The sequence below is a fragment of the Apiospora kogelbergensis genome (genome assembly GCF_038363985.1).
Source record: "Apiospora kogelbergensis strain CBS 113332 chromosome Unknown utg000005l_segment0_segment0, whole genome shotgun sequence".
In the NCBI taxonomy this organism is placed as follows: Eukaryota; Fungi; Ascomycota; class Sordariomycetes; order Amphisphaeriales; family Apiosporaceae; genus Apiospora; species Apiospora kogelbergensis.
This window is the reverse complement of record NW_027117422.1, coordinates 3,119,815-3,134,115: the sequence shown is the minus strand read 5'-3', so window position 1 is coordinate 3,134,115 and position 14,301 is coordinate 3,119,815. Positions and strand designations below refer to the sequence as shown.

Genomic DNA, 14,301 nt, shown 5'->3' with positions numbered 1-14,301 from the left:
AGATCATGCTCGCTACAGTGAAGACTGGACGGCAAAGCGACGAGAATGGGGCCACGGGGCCCGAAGCCGACGGAGCCCCAGCAAGCCAGCGAAAATGACATGTGAGGTGCCGATGTCTCGGCGGATCGTAGTAGGCGGTGCGAGTGGCAGGGGGTGGCACCCCATGCCAGGCGGTGGGCGGGCAGGAGGCATGGCGCATGGAATTGAGAGATGTCCAGATATTACATACACATGGCTAGGCCTACACATGGCTAAGCCTAAGATTTGGATCTTCAACTTGGTGTCGGGAGGGTATAGCGGGCAGGCTGGGCAGAAGGCAGCCAGCGGCGTAAGCGAGATAGTTGTGGGAAGGTGACTAGTGAATGCGACGCTGAGGAACACCCCACTCGACTCTCTGGCTCTATCGTTCTCTCGTTCTCTCGTTCTCTCGTTCTCCCGTCGGCATATGTATGTGCCGCTGCCTGAGGGATGGCCTGCAGCCTGCTCAGACAGGAATGGCCTGCTCGGCCGCCGGAAGCTGCCATGGTCCAGAGTGGGAAGGTGGCATCCATTCACTCGCAGCGCATGCGAAGTTAGTAATGGGCGCCGCTGGGCAGCAGGCAGGTGGTCGGTCAGCTGGTGTGGAAGCCAGCCCGCTTGGGTGCGCCTTCACGTCATTGACAGGGCCCCAATGCGGCAAGTCATGCCTGGAATCTTATTCCCTCTATGCACCGGCTGCAGCAGCTGCAGCAGCTGCACCCCGTTCAGAACCCGTTCCCTCAGCTGGAAACTGCGACTGCAACCCTCCCCAGACCGATTGACAAGTGCGTCCCCAGCCCGGACTAAACTCGATAGAGCTGCCTTCCCCGAGCAGCACCCGCACATGGCATGCATGCGAAGGAAGAAAGTGCCGTCCTTCCCAGCACTCACCTCGAGTGTCAGAGTCCGCTCGACACGTGTGCGGGAAGCACCTGACGTACGGCGCAAATACGTAGCATTGGAGATTGATTAGATGATAAGATTTAGATGGCAGCGTAGCTTACCAGGCAGTCGGTACATCAGGCCGTGCTACTCTACTTACTCAGGCACTCGAGAAAAGGCAGGGGCCTACCTTGTTCTGTGTAGGCACCCAGGCACTGGAACTTCACGAGTATAACGTCTCTTGACTCGTAACCAAGCATCCTTTCTGGCCTAGCGAGCTGACATCTTTTGCGGCGGCCTGACTGGACAGAGTAGCATCGGCCAAGTCATGTCCAAACTGTCTGGCTGCTGGTCAACCTTAACGCCGTTGCGGTGTCACTCGTCCAGCAGGCGCTGGGCGCTTTCCTCCCCCACCGTCGTGGCATTTCCCACAGTAGTGTCAGGCTAAAAAGTGCACTCCCAGTACAGACGGGCGGGCATATCCGCATTCATCAATCTGCAGCTTGCATTGCACGGCGCCGGCGTGGCAGCCAAACTCGAGGGGATGGCTTTGATGTGCATACATGCGACAATGGCTCGGCCTCGGTTCCGCGTCGGCCAGATGGGATGAGATTGCGATGAGATGAGACGAGAGACCGATGCACATCGTATTATGTCTTGTCATTCATACATAGCCTTTGCGCCCCCAACAATTTCCGTCAGACGGGACTCAGCCTTCCAACTTGCTGCTTCTCAACAACCACTACGACGGCAAGGCAGGGCCCCGACTTGGCTGGTTAACGCACCAATTGCGCGCATGCCCACCCACACAGTCTTCTTCTTCGCCGAGGAGGGCTGTCGGGCTGTCACTGTTTTCGCAAATGGGCCCGCTCCCGATCTGCAAGCCAGGAACAATAGCCAAGGATGGAAAGGACACCCCATTTCTTGGCGGCACGCCCACCACTATATTGCATCGGGACGTTTCGAAAGATCAGATTGCAGTGCTAGAATGTAGCAATTACCACCACGAGGACAACTAATACCGGGGGCGCATGGCGCTTTTACTATAGCACATACACAACCGCCCCGTTGTATTGACAAGTTCCCGCTACTTACAGGGGACTGTAGGGGAGGCTACCGCCATCGAAGCAGTCCCGAGAGAAAAAAAGAATGCATCCCTCACGATGAAGGGACCCTTGGCCAATGATCACCGTGAAGGGTTCGACGAGATCCATTTCCGACTCCATCATGCGTTCGTTGGGGGAAGAACATTCATTCATCGTGCCCTTATGGACCTTTGTCATTCTCTCCTGCCAAATTGGGCTCAGCGCCGTCCATAGGGCAGGTCTATACAGTATATAACAGAGCGCGACTATGGCCTTCAGCTTTCGGGATATGATCAGCAGCACTGGTCTCACTATCTTATACCCTACACCACAAGCTGCATCCCGCCCCCTACGCCAGTCATTCCCGACCTCTGTCTCGATACAGCAGCCTGCCGTCCTTATATATATCCTCTCTCCTTTTAAGCTTTGCTCTTGATTTATTGCTCGTTGCCTGTCAGCCAAATTCCCAAAATGAAGTCATTTACTTGGTCTCTCGTTTCGAGCCTTGCCCTTACTGCTGTTGCAAGCCCGGTCCCTGACAGCCTTCGTCTGTACTTGGCGTCGCGACGTAAGTTTTTCCTCCGCGGGGTCGACCTTCTCCTAAAACCCTAATACTATAGAAAGCTGACCAAGCTACTATAACGTTCTAGAATCCGTCACCTCAGAAGAAGTCAGCCGCCTGGACTTCTATGCTGAGTATGCAGGGGCCAGTTATTGCAACTCAGAGGCGCCCGTTGGCTCTACCGTGACCTGCGCGGAGAATGTGTGTCCCGCCGTTACCGCCGCCGGTGCTGTCGTGGCCGCTACCTTTGCGTGAGTCTTTCTTGCCCAACCAGCCTAGCGGGTTCCTGGCTCTTTTGCTTTTCGCAATCGTGTAGATGAAAAACTGACCATATGCCTGTCCCCGGCCGTTAGCGGTGACGTGACCGATATCCAAGGTTTCCTCTCCACAGACCCCAAGAACAAGCTAATTGTGCTGTCATTCCGCGGGTCTCACTCAATTCGCAACTGGATTACCAAGTAAGTTCTCTTATGCTCAACACCCCCAAAGTAGAAACAAGCATATCATCACGTGCACTTTTCCCCCGAAACATTTGTACTAACAAATGGTCTTAGCTTCGTCTTCCTCCAAGAGCCTTGCGATCTCGTCGGCGGCTGTCTGCTGCATGCCGGCTTCAGCGGCGCCTACAAGGAGGTCGCCGGGCCCATTAACACGGCCCTGGCCGCCGCGACGAAGGCGCACCCAGACTACAAGATCGTCTTCACGGGCCACTCGCTGGGCGCAGCCGTCGCCACCGTGGCCGCGGCGTACCAGCGTGCGGCGGGGCACGCCATCGACCTGTACACGTACGGCAGCCCGCGCGTGGGCAACCGGGCCTTCGTGGACTTCGTGACCAAGCAGGCCGGCTTCGAGTATCGCGTGACGCATCTGGCCGACCCGGTCCCCCGTCTGCCCCCGATCTTCGCCAACTACCGCCACACCAGCCCCGAGTACTGGCTGTCGGACGGCGACTCCAACACCATTGACTACACGGCCGCTGATATCAAGGTCTGCGAGGGCTACGCCAACATCATGTGCAACGCGGGCCAACTTGGTCTGGATATCGACGCCCACGGCCACTACTTCACCAACATCGCCAAGTGCGGGCCCGATGGCACGCCCTTCAAGCGCCGCACCACGGACGCCGTCGCGGTCGATGGGCCGACCGCCTCCGATCCGGAGCTCGAGGCCAAGGTCAACGACTACGCCCAGAAGGATATCAAGGCGGCGCAGTCGCTCAACGATATCTGGGGATAAAGTGGAGACGTATATATCACTCTATGATATACATAGAAGTGCATACATGCATGTACAATGATTATTAAGGGTGGTGGTTTGTTTCGGTTTTGCTGATCATGATAGGAACAAGCGTCGGTTTCAGGGGCAGGCGGGATCACCGAGTTCTAGTTGTTGTGGGTACGATACCAGAAGCTTTGTTTCTTCAAGGGCTTCACGAATTTAATGTTGGGAATACGATATGAATGGCGCCTGGGCGCTGGGGGGGCATGTATGGGACCGAGTCACACTGGAAATGGATCGATCCTCTGGTGTGGGGGACTATAAACCATCTATTTTCTTAATACTGTGCGGGCAAGCTGGCGGTTTGGGTTAGGTTGTTTAATGAAATGTTCATCATGCCATGTCGTTAATATCTTCAATTGGAGATTCGTGCTTCCAACGTGTGCTGATCCAAAGCTCCTCGCTATCTATAGCGCATTATCAGCCAGTTCTATATACAAACTTGAATTAAATCTTGTTGGATGTGTAGTGCAACCTAGGGAAAATCATCCAACATCGCCATCATACTCATCAAGCTTCCTAGTTCTTCGTCTCTTCCCCCAGAGGCTGGTACGTAAACCCGAGCTCCTCAAGGCTCGCCGCCTTCTTCCCGGACTTGACAAAGGCCATCCGTGCCTCAGCGTAAATGCCGCGCATCCAGAACTCCTCGTCGCCCCAGCGCGGTGGCTCCTTCCCTTGTCGCTGGTTGCAGCAGAAGGGCTCTGCATGACGAGGTCGTGCAAGGCGTTGATGTAGGCCCCGTCGCCCCCGGGCGGGAACACGTGATAGGGAGCGATCTCGTCTTCTGTTTCCGCCTGGTTGCTCTTCTTCTTGATCCGGGACGCGGTCTCGTCGCGCTCCCACTGCTCCATGTCGGCCAGAGGCGGCAGACCCATCTCGTTGTCCCAGAGCCGCGCCAGCACGGCGCCCTGCGACTCGGCGACGGGGAATGGGATCACCTTGATGGGGAGGCCGGCAAAGGCGAGCGTTGGGTAGCGCATGTCGATCATGTGCTTGTAGAGGCCGTGCACCTTACGGCCGTCGGTGACGAGCGGCTGCCCCCGCGCGTGGGCCAGGGAGGCACCTTGGCTGTTGCCGCCGTCTTGCATGAAGCACTGTAGAAACGGGAACGCGAACAAGCAGCCCGTGCAGAACATGACCGTGTCCAGGTCCGCGATGACGGTGCCGTCGCGCAGCCGCACGCCGCGCTCGGCGACGAGGAACTCCTGGATGGTGGACACCTCCTCGAACACAAACCCGCTCTCGCGGGCCTGCTGCTTCACCTCGGCGGGGGTCGGCGACTGCACCGAGAGGTACAGGGGCGGCTCACAGACGGGGTGGATCTGTCCCGCGATGTCGAGCCCCGAGGCCGAGTTGCCCACGACGAGCACCCGGTGGCCCCGGTGCGGCTCCGGGGTGCGGTACTGCTTGGAGTGGCGGACGACGCCGGGGTGAGCCGCGACGAACTCGGCCAGCCCGGCGGCGGAGGGGATGTGCGGCTCGTTGTAGTGGCCCGAGGCGACGACCACAGCGTCGAAGATCTCCGACTTCTCCCCCGCGTCGGAATCGGGTGCTAGGAGGTCCCGGCTCCTGACGTGCCAGCGCGGTGTCCTGGTGGATGCGTCGTCGGGCCGCACGTCCAGCACGGCGGTGCTGAAGCGAACGAGGCCGCGGACCTCGGCCGCGTAGTCCTGCAGATAGGCTTGCACGCGCTGGCGACTGGGGAACACGCGGCGGTCGTCGGGCGTGGTGAGGGGAAGGTCCGAGAACTGCATGAGGGAGGCCGGGATGTTGGTGTGGAGCTGGTCGTACATGGGACTCGGGAAGAGGGGTTTCCCGTTTTCGTCTTTCTGCACCTCCGTCTCCGGGCATGTCTTTCCGTCGCCCTTTCCCTTTCCCTCCCCGAGCGCAGCAGAGCCGCCGATGTCTGTACTCCAACCCGTGGGCGGTGCCGTGCTGTAGTTCCACACGCCGCCCACATCGGCGCTCCGCTCAAAGATGGTGACTGCCTTGAAGGATTTCTGGGCCAGCAGGTACTTGGCGCAGGCGAGACCGCAGGGCCCGGCACCGATGATGGCGACGGAGGCGACGGAGAAGGGCCCCAGCGGAGGAGGCGCCTCGCTGTTGTGAGGAACGGAGCCCATGTTGGAAGATGGCCGAGCACCGGGCCGGCTAAAGGCTGTGCGCTTGATGTGGCCGGTCTCGAGGAAGAACAACTTGGATGCGACACCAGCGATCTTTGCAATCCCAAGTCGTAGGTGAGATAGTTGCATATGGCTTGCTGGCTGGTGGGATTGCAAAACGACCGAGATATGGACCTTCCCAATGCCTTCTGGTTTCGTTATCTATCGGGGCGGCTCTAGTCATGTGCTTGTTCGTGATGGATGAGATAAAATGGCGCCATCGCCGAACCGGGCCCGAGGCTCCGCTCGTGGCATGATCCACTGTAGATATCAGGGAAACACCCCGTCTTCACCCGACATATTTTCTTGGGAGCATGGCCAATGAAGTCTGCTGTAGCCTTTTCTATGTATATATATATATATAATACAGACCATATAGAAGGCTCATGCTTTGTTTAAGCAAGTGTGTATGTATGTATGTATGTATGTACTATGCAATTGCGGTTAAGCGTTACCATAGCGATGCCCCCTACGCCAATGCTTTGATGCAATCCCAATGGGAACCAACCCACCCGATATCTAAAAAGGAACCCCCCCAGCTCAAACACAAGATATATCGTCATTATCCAATTCAGTTCGACCATCGTTTCCAGAATTTCCAGGCAGGCAGCGACTCGCCTCCCACCTCGCGCTTCGTTACTTGGTCTCGGCCGTGTATTCTCCAGAAATACACGGGGATGCCAACAAGCACAAATGCAACCACTACAAGCGTCTTCAGTGGTTGCGCAAAGACGGCTCGCGACAGCAGGAACAAGCTGACGCAGCAAAAGATGATAGGGGTTGTGATCCAAGTCTTGTAGGGTCGCTCTAGATTCGGCTCCTTAACACGCAGGATGATCAGACCCAGCACCGTCAGGAAGTAAAATGTATACCCAGCAACACCATAAAAGGTGAGCAGTTCGCCAAATTCGCCAACAACGATATAGATAATAGTGAGAACGGCATTGAGAAGCAGCGCATTGACGGGCGTGAAGAACAAGCCCGCCTCCTCGTCGCCAAGCATGGCATGTAACCGCTTCGAAAACCAGCCCCTTGTCCGCGTGGATGTAAGGCCTGGCTCAGTGGAATGGAGACCGATCCGCGCGAATACGGTAGGAAGATAACCTTCCTTCCCAGCAGCATAGACAAGCCTACTGCTGGTGAAGGTTTGCGAGTTGAGCGCACCAAAGCAGGAAGCGCTCACGATCAAAGCAAAAATAAGGGCGCCAGCAGGTCCGAAGACCTTGCTGCCGAAATTAACTGCAACAGTGTTGGTTGAGTTGATGGTCGCAGCAGGCAGCACAAAAAAGTAAGCCATATTTGCAAGGACATAACATATGATGACCAGGGGCATCGCGGTATGTATAACACGCGGCAGATCGCGCCCGGGGTTTCGGAACTCTCCAACGACATAATTGGTCTGCTACTGTGTTAGTTTTGTCTGCCGCGCCCTGGAACTGATAAAGAGTACTCACGTTATCCCATCCATCAAAGGCCCAGAGACCAGCATAGATCGCAACAGCCCACTGGGCGCCGTCTTTACTGGTCCCTTCGAACCATCCATGGGTTTTCCACTCGACGTTGGCGGGCCCCGAGTAGGAAAGGCCTGTCATGGCGACAATAACACCCACAATGGTCACTCCAATCAAGGCAATGAACTTGAGAAACATGAGCATGTCGTTGGTGCGGGTGCCCAGGCGTGTAGACAGGGCGTTCATGAACGTCAGCAGGACCAGTCCAACCAGAGCAACACTCTTGCCAACCCAGGGGTTGATCGTTTCAGCCTCGACTCCAATAGCTGCCCTGACGAGATATTCTCCCATGATAATGGCAATGATAGCGGCGCTTCCCGGCTTCAGTACGAGCACGGCTACCCATGTAAAGAGAAAACCAGCCATTTCTCCTAGAATCTTGCTCAGGTACGCTTGCGGACCACCGTTAAGGGGGATTGCGCCTCCCAACTCGGCATAACTTGCGGCTCCGGTCCAGGCCAGAACACCGGCTATGACCCAAACCACGAGCGACGCGCCCGGCGAGCCAACGTTGGCATTGACCTGGCTCGGAGAAGAAAAGATACCGGAACCGATGATCAAGCCGATAATTAGACCCAGTCCATTCATATACGTGAGTGTTTTGTGTTTTTCTAAAGAGGCACCTCCCATGCCGCCATTCTGATGCGCTGCCGTAGTCGGGGCCCCCAACGGCGTATAACCCGGGGCCGCAGACGAAGACAGCGGAAAGAGGTTCGGAGCAAAGTCGAAATTTGACACGGAGGAAAAGGTGCGCCCGCGGCCGGCGCGACCGTAGCCAGGTCGGCCTGCGGGATTGTTGTCGTCTAGGGGGTCATCCTGCTCGAGAGACAGCTTGCGCGACGAAGATATCGAGGGTCTCGAGTCTGTGTCTGAGTAGGTATCGGGACCGCGACTGCTAGAGGCCAGCGAGGCGAGTTCGAGCGAGTCTCGGGCGTAGGATTGGGGGTTCGACGTAGAATTGACCGGCATAGTAATGTGATGGTAGTCTGGGCAGCACCAGACTCTATAATATCCCTGCGTTGGCGGTAACTAAATATCACCACATGCCGGCGTCGCAAGTCTCTGGCTGATTGCCTCAAATGATGCTGGCTGGACGCTATGCAGAGTAACAATCGCAGGATCCTTCCCTCCCACGTGCAAAGGCGGAAGCCAATCGAGACGGGCGGCGGTGTGTGTAACGTAGATAAGGAAGCGAGCGTATGTAGGGGGCGCCGTGGTCGCAAAGCAATTATACGATTGAGATGCAGCCAAGGTAACCAACCTTATGTATGGCCCAGGCCGGATGAGGTCTAGACAGGTGTCAAGAGCTGGTGACTGAAGTCTGATGAATGGAGAGATGTAACACGGACGGGTGCGAGATCGAGGTTAGAGGTCCGCTTGAGAGTTCGAGGACAACGGACGGAAGATTTGTTTGGCGGTAGTTGGGAGTGGCCGTGGTTGTTTGATGTTGGTTTGCTACTGCCCTTTGCCTATGCCTGCCCCCGGCTAGAATCGCTCCTTTCTCCTCGAAACCGTCTGTGCACTCACGGGTTGCCAGCGCAGTTGGCAGGTGTTTGTTTATCTTGCATCAGCTTTAGCAGAAAACCAGGGCAAGAAATGGGTCTGCTGCAGCCGAGGACACCCGCCGAGACTGCCTTTGTCGATAGCCAGATCACTACGACATTATTGCATTTCTTTGTATTAGGCGTTGTCTGTCGCGGATTCAAAGTCATGGCACGGACCCCACGCCCGAGGTCGAGGTTGTCAAGGCCTTTGGCTGAGACTGGACAAGGCGCTTTTAGGCCCTTTCAGGCGCTTTCAGGCCCTTTCTCAGGCCCTTTCTCAGGCCCTTGAGGCTCACCAGCAGCGGCGCAAGCCCCCTGTCCCACCCCCTAGATGCTTAATTCCTGCCCCTCATATACGGGCCGGTAACACGTTAGCTGGGTGGCTTTCACGCTAAAAAAGCATCTGCAGGCAGGCAGGAGTGTTACTGGTCAATTCGACTTCAGCGCACGCACACGCTGTGCTGTGACCCTCTGAAATGACGAACGTAGAAAAAGTCGACGATACTTTCCAGCCCATCCATCAAGCGTCAAGCGACAAGCGCCAAGCTCCTGCCAGTCCATCCAAGCGGTGCGCAACTCTGCCAGGTTCCCCGACCAACTGCCAAGATGACATATGCCTCCGTATGACACGACATTATTCCAATGCAGTCTTTTGCTAGGTTGGCCCGTGGCTGTCGAAGCCACTACTTGATAGCGTCACGTACTGCCCTTCGTGCGCCTCGAGCTGCTACTCACCGGTGCTATGCGACTCACCTAGACTTGCCCGCACTCGATGCGAAATGGCGACAAGAGTGGGAGAAGAGGAAATCGGATCTCGGCCGTGTACCGAAACCCGAGAATGTCCAGTCCGCCTCCGCCTCTGCCTCTGCCTCCGACAAGAAGAGCATGTACATACTGCCCATGTTCCCATACCCCTCAGGCAAGCTCCACCTCGGCCACCTGCGAGTATACACCATCGCCGACGTCGTCGCGCGCTTTCGACGACTACAAGGACACCCGGTGCTGCTACCCATGGGCTGGGATGCGTTCGGTTTGCCGGCTGAAAATGCCGCCATCGAACGGGGCGTCGAGCCCGCGGCTTGGACCAAAGAGAACATGGAGCGCATGAAGGAGCAACTGCAGTTGATGAATGGGAGCTATGACTGGTCTCGCGAGTTCGCCACTTGCGACCCGAGCTTCTACAAGCATACCCAACGAATATTCCTGCTGCTGTTGAAGAACGGCCTCGCCGGTCGGAAGGCCGCCGAGGTCAATTGGGACCCGGTCGAAAACACAGTGCTGGCCAATGAGCAGGTGGATGCCGACGGTCGCTCATGGAGATCGGGTGCCAAGGTTGAGAAGCGGAACCTCGAGCAATGGTTCTTTCACATCACCCAATACCAGGAGTCTCTCCTGCAAGACTTGGAGACATTGTCAGAGAACGACGCCTGGCCTGAGAGAGTACTGGCGCAGCAAAGAAACTGGCTTGGTCGCGATTTTGGAGCACACTATGACTTTCAAGTCAAGTCAGGGGATGACACCGTCCGTGAGCCCGTTAGAGTATATACCACTCGGCCTGAGACGATATACGCCGCGCAGTTTATAGCCCTCTCGCCATCATCCCCCACAGTCTTGAAGCTGGCTGAGAAGGACGCGGATTTGCGTTCATATCTCGAAGGCCTGAAGCATCCGTCAGATGCAACATCTCATAGCGCCACCGAGGGCTACAGGATACCCTATTTGACGGCGAGCAACCCCTTAAGTGCTGTTCAAGACTCATCCGGCAACAAGGAAAGTCTTCCGGTCTATGTTGCAGGTTATGTCCGTGGAGATTATGAGACCGGAGCACTCATGGGTGTTCCGGCACATGACTTGAGAGATTTCAATTTTTGGAGCGCACATCAGCCAGGCCAGCCCACCAAGTTTGCCGTGACTCCAAATGAGGATGGCCAAGACAGTGGTGCGGAAGAGGGGCCATTCCTCGGCCCCGGTTACATGACATCGCTGGCAGGAGCTCATAAGGGACTGCCGTCTGGCCAGGCGGCCGAGGCAGTTGTAGAGTCTATCCAGGCTGCGACCGGCTCGGCCAAGGGCGTAGTGAAATGGAAGTTACGTGACTGGCTCATCAGCCGGCAACGGTACTGGGGAACACCGATACCCATTGTCCACTGCGGCACATGTGGTCCTCAGCCTGTTCCCGACGAGCAGCTGCCAGTAACCCTCCCCAAAGTGGATCACCATTGGAAGGAGGGGAGGTCTGGAAACCCCCTGGAGTCGGCCAAAGACTGGATCAACACCACTTGTCCCAAGTGCCAAGGTGCCGCCAAGAGGGACACGGATACTATGGATACATTCGTCGATTCCAGCTGGTATTATATGCGTTTCGCAGATCCGCAGAACGCCGAGCTGCCCGTATCCGAAGCCGCGTTCAAAGAGCACCTGCCGGTGGACTTGTACATTGGAGGGGTTGAACACGCCATCCTCCATCTGCTGTATGCACGCTTTATTTACAAAGCTGTTGTTGATCTCATGCATTCTTCCGGAGCTGGGCGTTCTCTGGTAGAAGGAGAGAATGGCCGGTCGGTATTGGAACCGTTCACGAGGCTGATCACACAAGGCATGGTCCACGGCAAAACCTATACAGACCCCTCTTCGGGTCGGTTCTTGACACCAGATGAGGTTGATCTTTCGAACCCGTCGGAGCCCTTAGTGATCACAACGGGTGAGAAACCGGGCGTTTCGTACGAGAAAATGTCGAAGTCCAAACACAATGGCGTAGACCCAAGCGACTTCATTTCAAAGTACGGCGCGGACGCCACCAGAGCTCACATGTTGTTCCAGGCGCCTGTGAGCGAGGTGGTGAATTGGGACGAAGGCAAGATCGCGGGTGTGACGAGGTGGCTAAAGCGCCTGCACGACTACGCTCGGTCTCTGGGCCCTGCACCTGAGCAGAACTCGGAATGGGCCGCCGAGGCATACTTCACCAAGGTCAAGGAAGAAATAGCTGCAGTTGGCCAAGAACAGGCTGCGCAGTGGTCAGCTGATACCGACATCTGGCGCGCTACTCAACAAGCAGTCGAGCAAATCACGAAGGCGTATGAAAAGGTCTACTCTCTGAACACGACCGTCTCCCTGTTGATGAGCCTGACAAACACAATAACCGATAGCAAGGCCGCCTCGCAGACGGTCAAGGTTACGGCCATGAACCATCTTCTGCGGATGATGGCACCGATCACGCCAGGGTTTGCCGAGGAGTGTTGGAGGTCACTGTATCCACGCACCGAGAGCATTTTCGACTCGGCATGGCCGGAGCCGGATGGCACAATCGAGTTGCTTGGGCACAATTACATCAAGTGCGCCGTCATGGTCAACGGCAAGATGCGCTGTGTAGCGACAGTGCCGCATCGGCCCAGCAGCATGGAGGAAAAGAGCCAGGAATATCAGGAGTGGCTGACGGACCGGATTCTCCAGACCGAGGAGGCCCAGACGAAGCTGGCCAACTTCGATATCCGCAAGGCGAAGAAGGCATTTGTTGTCAAGGGCGGGAAGACGGTCAACTATCTGCTGTGATGGAGTTGCGTAATAGCTGCAGGCGTATGGTGCTATACATAGATATAGATATACCGTAGACAATAGATAGCCATGCCAACGACTGTTGAATCTACACGTTGGGCGACTTTCTCCTCAGCCTTGACCAATAACGGGTGTTTATTAGTGGGCACTGCACTGGACCCTGCGTGCGTGCATGAGTTTTGAGCGCCACTCTACTGGCAACCTTCAACCTCTCTGTCCACAACACACCCCCGTGAGCGTCGATGGAACTCGGGCCTGCTTTTTCCGCTCGCCTTGTCTCCAGAGTGAAGGAAGGGGTCCAATAAGCAGAAGCAGGCAACGGCACGGCATGCCCCGTCTCCCGCCCGCTCTCCTCCAAAGAGCCCGCTCTGTCTCCCCGGACCTGGCAACTCTGCTGCCCGCCTGCCGTGACCTGGAATCGGCGCGCAACGAGCTGCGCTGGATCCGGGAACACGTTTCTGCTGCTGCTTTGCTCTCCCCGGGCCAAGCCCGCCATCCTCGGGCTGCGTCGTCCTTTTCCGAAGCCCCGACGGCAAAAGTGAGGAGAGACGGAAGAAGCAATCATGAAAACAAGGTGGTGTCCGGCCTCTGCCGCCGCCGCGCCCGTGGCGAGCCCCTTCAATACCTTCTTGGCTCCCAGCCTTTCGGCCCGCTGGAAATCCAATGCCGGCGCGGCGTGCTGATCCCGCGGCCCGAGACGGAGTCATGGACGTATGCGCTGGCCGAGGACATCGTGGCGCGCCTCGCTTCCGCTGCTGCATCTCACGGTCGAAATGGCACGAGCGAGGGGAAGCGGAGCAGGTTACGCATCGTTGACCTCTGTACGGGCACTGGCTGCATCCCGCTTTTGCTCTACGCGCTGCTGCACAAGCGATTCCGAGATGTGCGGGTTTGGGGCTTCGACATTGAGGAGCGGGCGGTACGGCTCGCAAGGGAGAATCTGCGATACAACATCACGAGGGGTTTTCTACCGTCTTCTCTATTACCAACCGAGCACACCGGCGCATCCGAGGGAGGTAATGGCGACGGCAGCGAGGTTATAAGATTCGAGAAGGCTGATATTTTTGCCGATGACTGGTCCGAGTCGATCACCCAGCAGGAAGGAGGAAGCGACGGCATCGACGTCCTGGTTTCCAACCCACCCTACATATCCACGAAGGGTTTCCACCGCGACACGGGCCGCTCAGTCCGAAACTTCGAGCCGCGGCTCGCGCTGGTGCCGCGTCCTCGAGACGACGAGCGATCGGCTCCTTGCGCACCCGAGGACGTCTTCTACCAGCGGCTCTGCGAAGTGGCCGAGACCTTGAGGCCCAAGATCATGCTGTTCGAGGTGGGTGACTTGGAGCAGGCGCTCCGAGTGGCGCAAATGGCATCGTTGACAGCTGGCGAAAGGCTGCGAGATATTGAGATCTGGCGCGATTATCCAGATGTGGTGGAGGAGCAAGGGGGGCACGGGCGACAGCGACAGCAACGGCAACAGCAACAGCAACAGCAACATCACTCCCACAGAGACGTACATTGAAGGGACAAAGGTGTCTATCAAGGGAAGTGGCCATGGTAGATCAATTCTTGTTCACCTGAGGTGACTGAATGCCCTCGCGAACACTTGTACTTTTAGTATTGTCTATTCAGTGTCTCATAGGCCTAGACCAGATACCCTCCCAACCCGACTGACCCAGGCATCTGTTAGTTTGTCTTCTTTGCCAT

At 56.7% G+C, this 14,301-nt stretch overlaps 5 protein-coding genes across 5 annotated transcripts; 3 read left to right on the top strand and 2 right to left on the bottom strand.

The window, feature by feature from the left end:
* Positions 1-2,456: 2,456 nt before the first annotated feature.
* Positions 2,457-3,783, top strand: PG998_007622 (Lipase; the record flags this gene model as incomplete). The annotated part of the gene is made up of 4 exons (XM_066874438.1): positions 2,457-2,553; positions 2,636-2,798; positions 2,901-3,005; positions 3,102-3,783. 4 exons carry the CDS (start codon positions 2,457-2,459, stop codon positions 3,781-3,783), a joined length of 1,047 nt encoding a protein of 348 aa, XP_066730383.1.
* Positions 3,784-4,344: 561 nt separating this feature from the next.
* PG998_007621 (uncharacterized protein) lies at positions 4,345-5,948 on the bottom strand (the record flags this gene model as incomplete). The annotated part of the gene is made up of 2 exons (XM_066874437.1): positions 4,345-4,506; positions 4,536-5,948. 2 exons carry the CDS (start codon positions 5,946-5,948, stop codon positions 4,345-4,347), a joined length of 1,575 nt encoding a protein of 524 aa, XP_066730382.1.
* A 610-nt stretch (positions 5,949-6,558) lies between these two features.
* On the bottom strand, positions 6,559-8,467 carry PG998_007620 (uncharacterized protein; the record flags this gene model as incomplete). Its single annotated transcript, XM_066874436.1, has 2 exons — positions 6,559-7,386; positions 7,442-8,467. The coding sequence occupies 2 exons, from the start codon at positions 8,465-8,467 to the stop codon at positions 6,559-6,561; spliced, it is 1,854 nt and encodes a 617-aa protein (XP_066730381.1).
* Positions 8,468-9,684: 1,217 nt separating this feature from the next.
* On the top strand, positions 9,685-12,591 carry PG998_007619 (leucyl-tRNA synthetase; the record flags this gene model as incomplete). The annotated part of the gene is made up of 1 exon (XM_066874435.1): positions 9,685-12,591. The coding sequence occupies one exon, from the start codon at positions 9,685-9,687 to the stop codon at positions 12,589-12,591; it is 2,907 nt and encodes a 968-aa protein (XP_066730380.1).
* Positions 12,592-12,922: 331 nt separating this feature from the next.
* On the top strand, positions 12,923-14,180 carry PG998_007618 (S-adenosyl-L-methionine-dependent methyltransferase; the record flags this gene model as incomplete). Its single annotated transcript, XM_066874434.1, has 2 exons — positions 12,923-14,026; positions 14,106-14,180. 2 exons carry the CDS (start codon positions 12,923-12,925, stop codon positions 14,178-14,180), a joined length of 1,179 nt encoding a protein of 392 aa, XP_066730379.1.
* Positions 14,181-14,301: the final 121 nt, after the last annotated feature.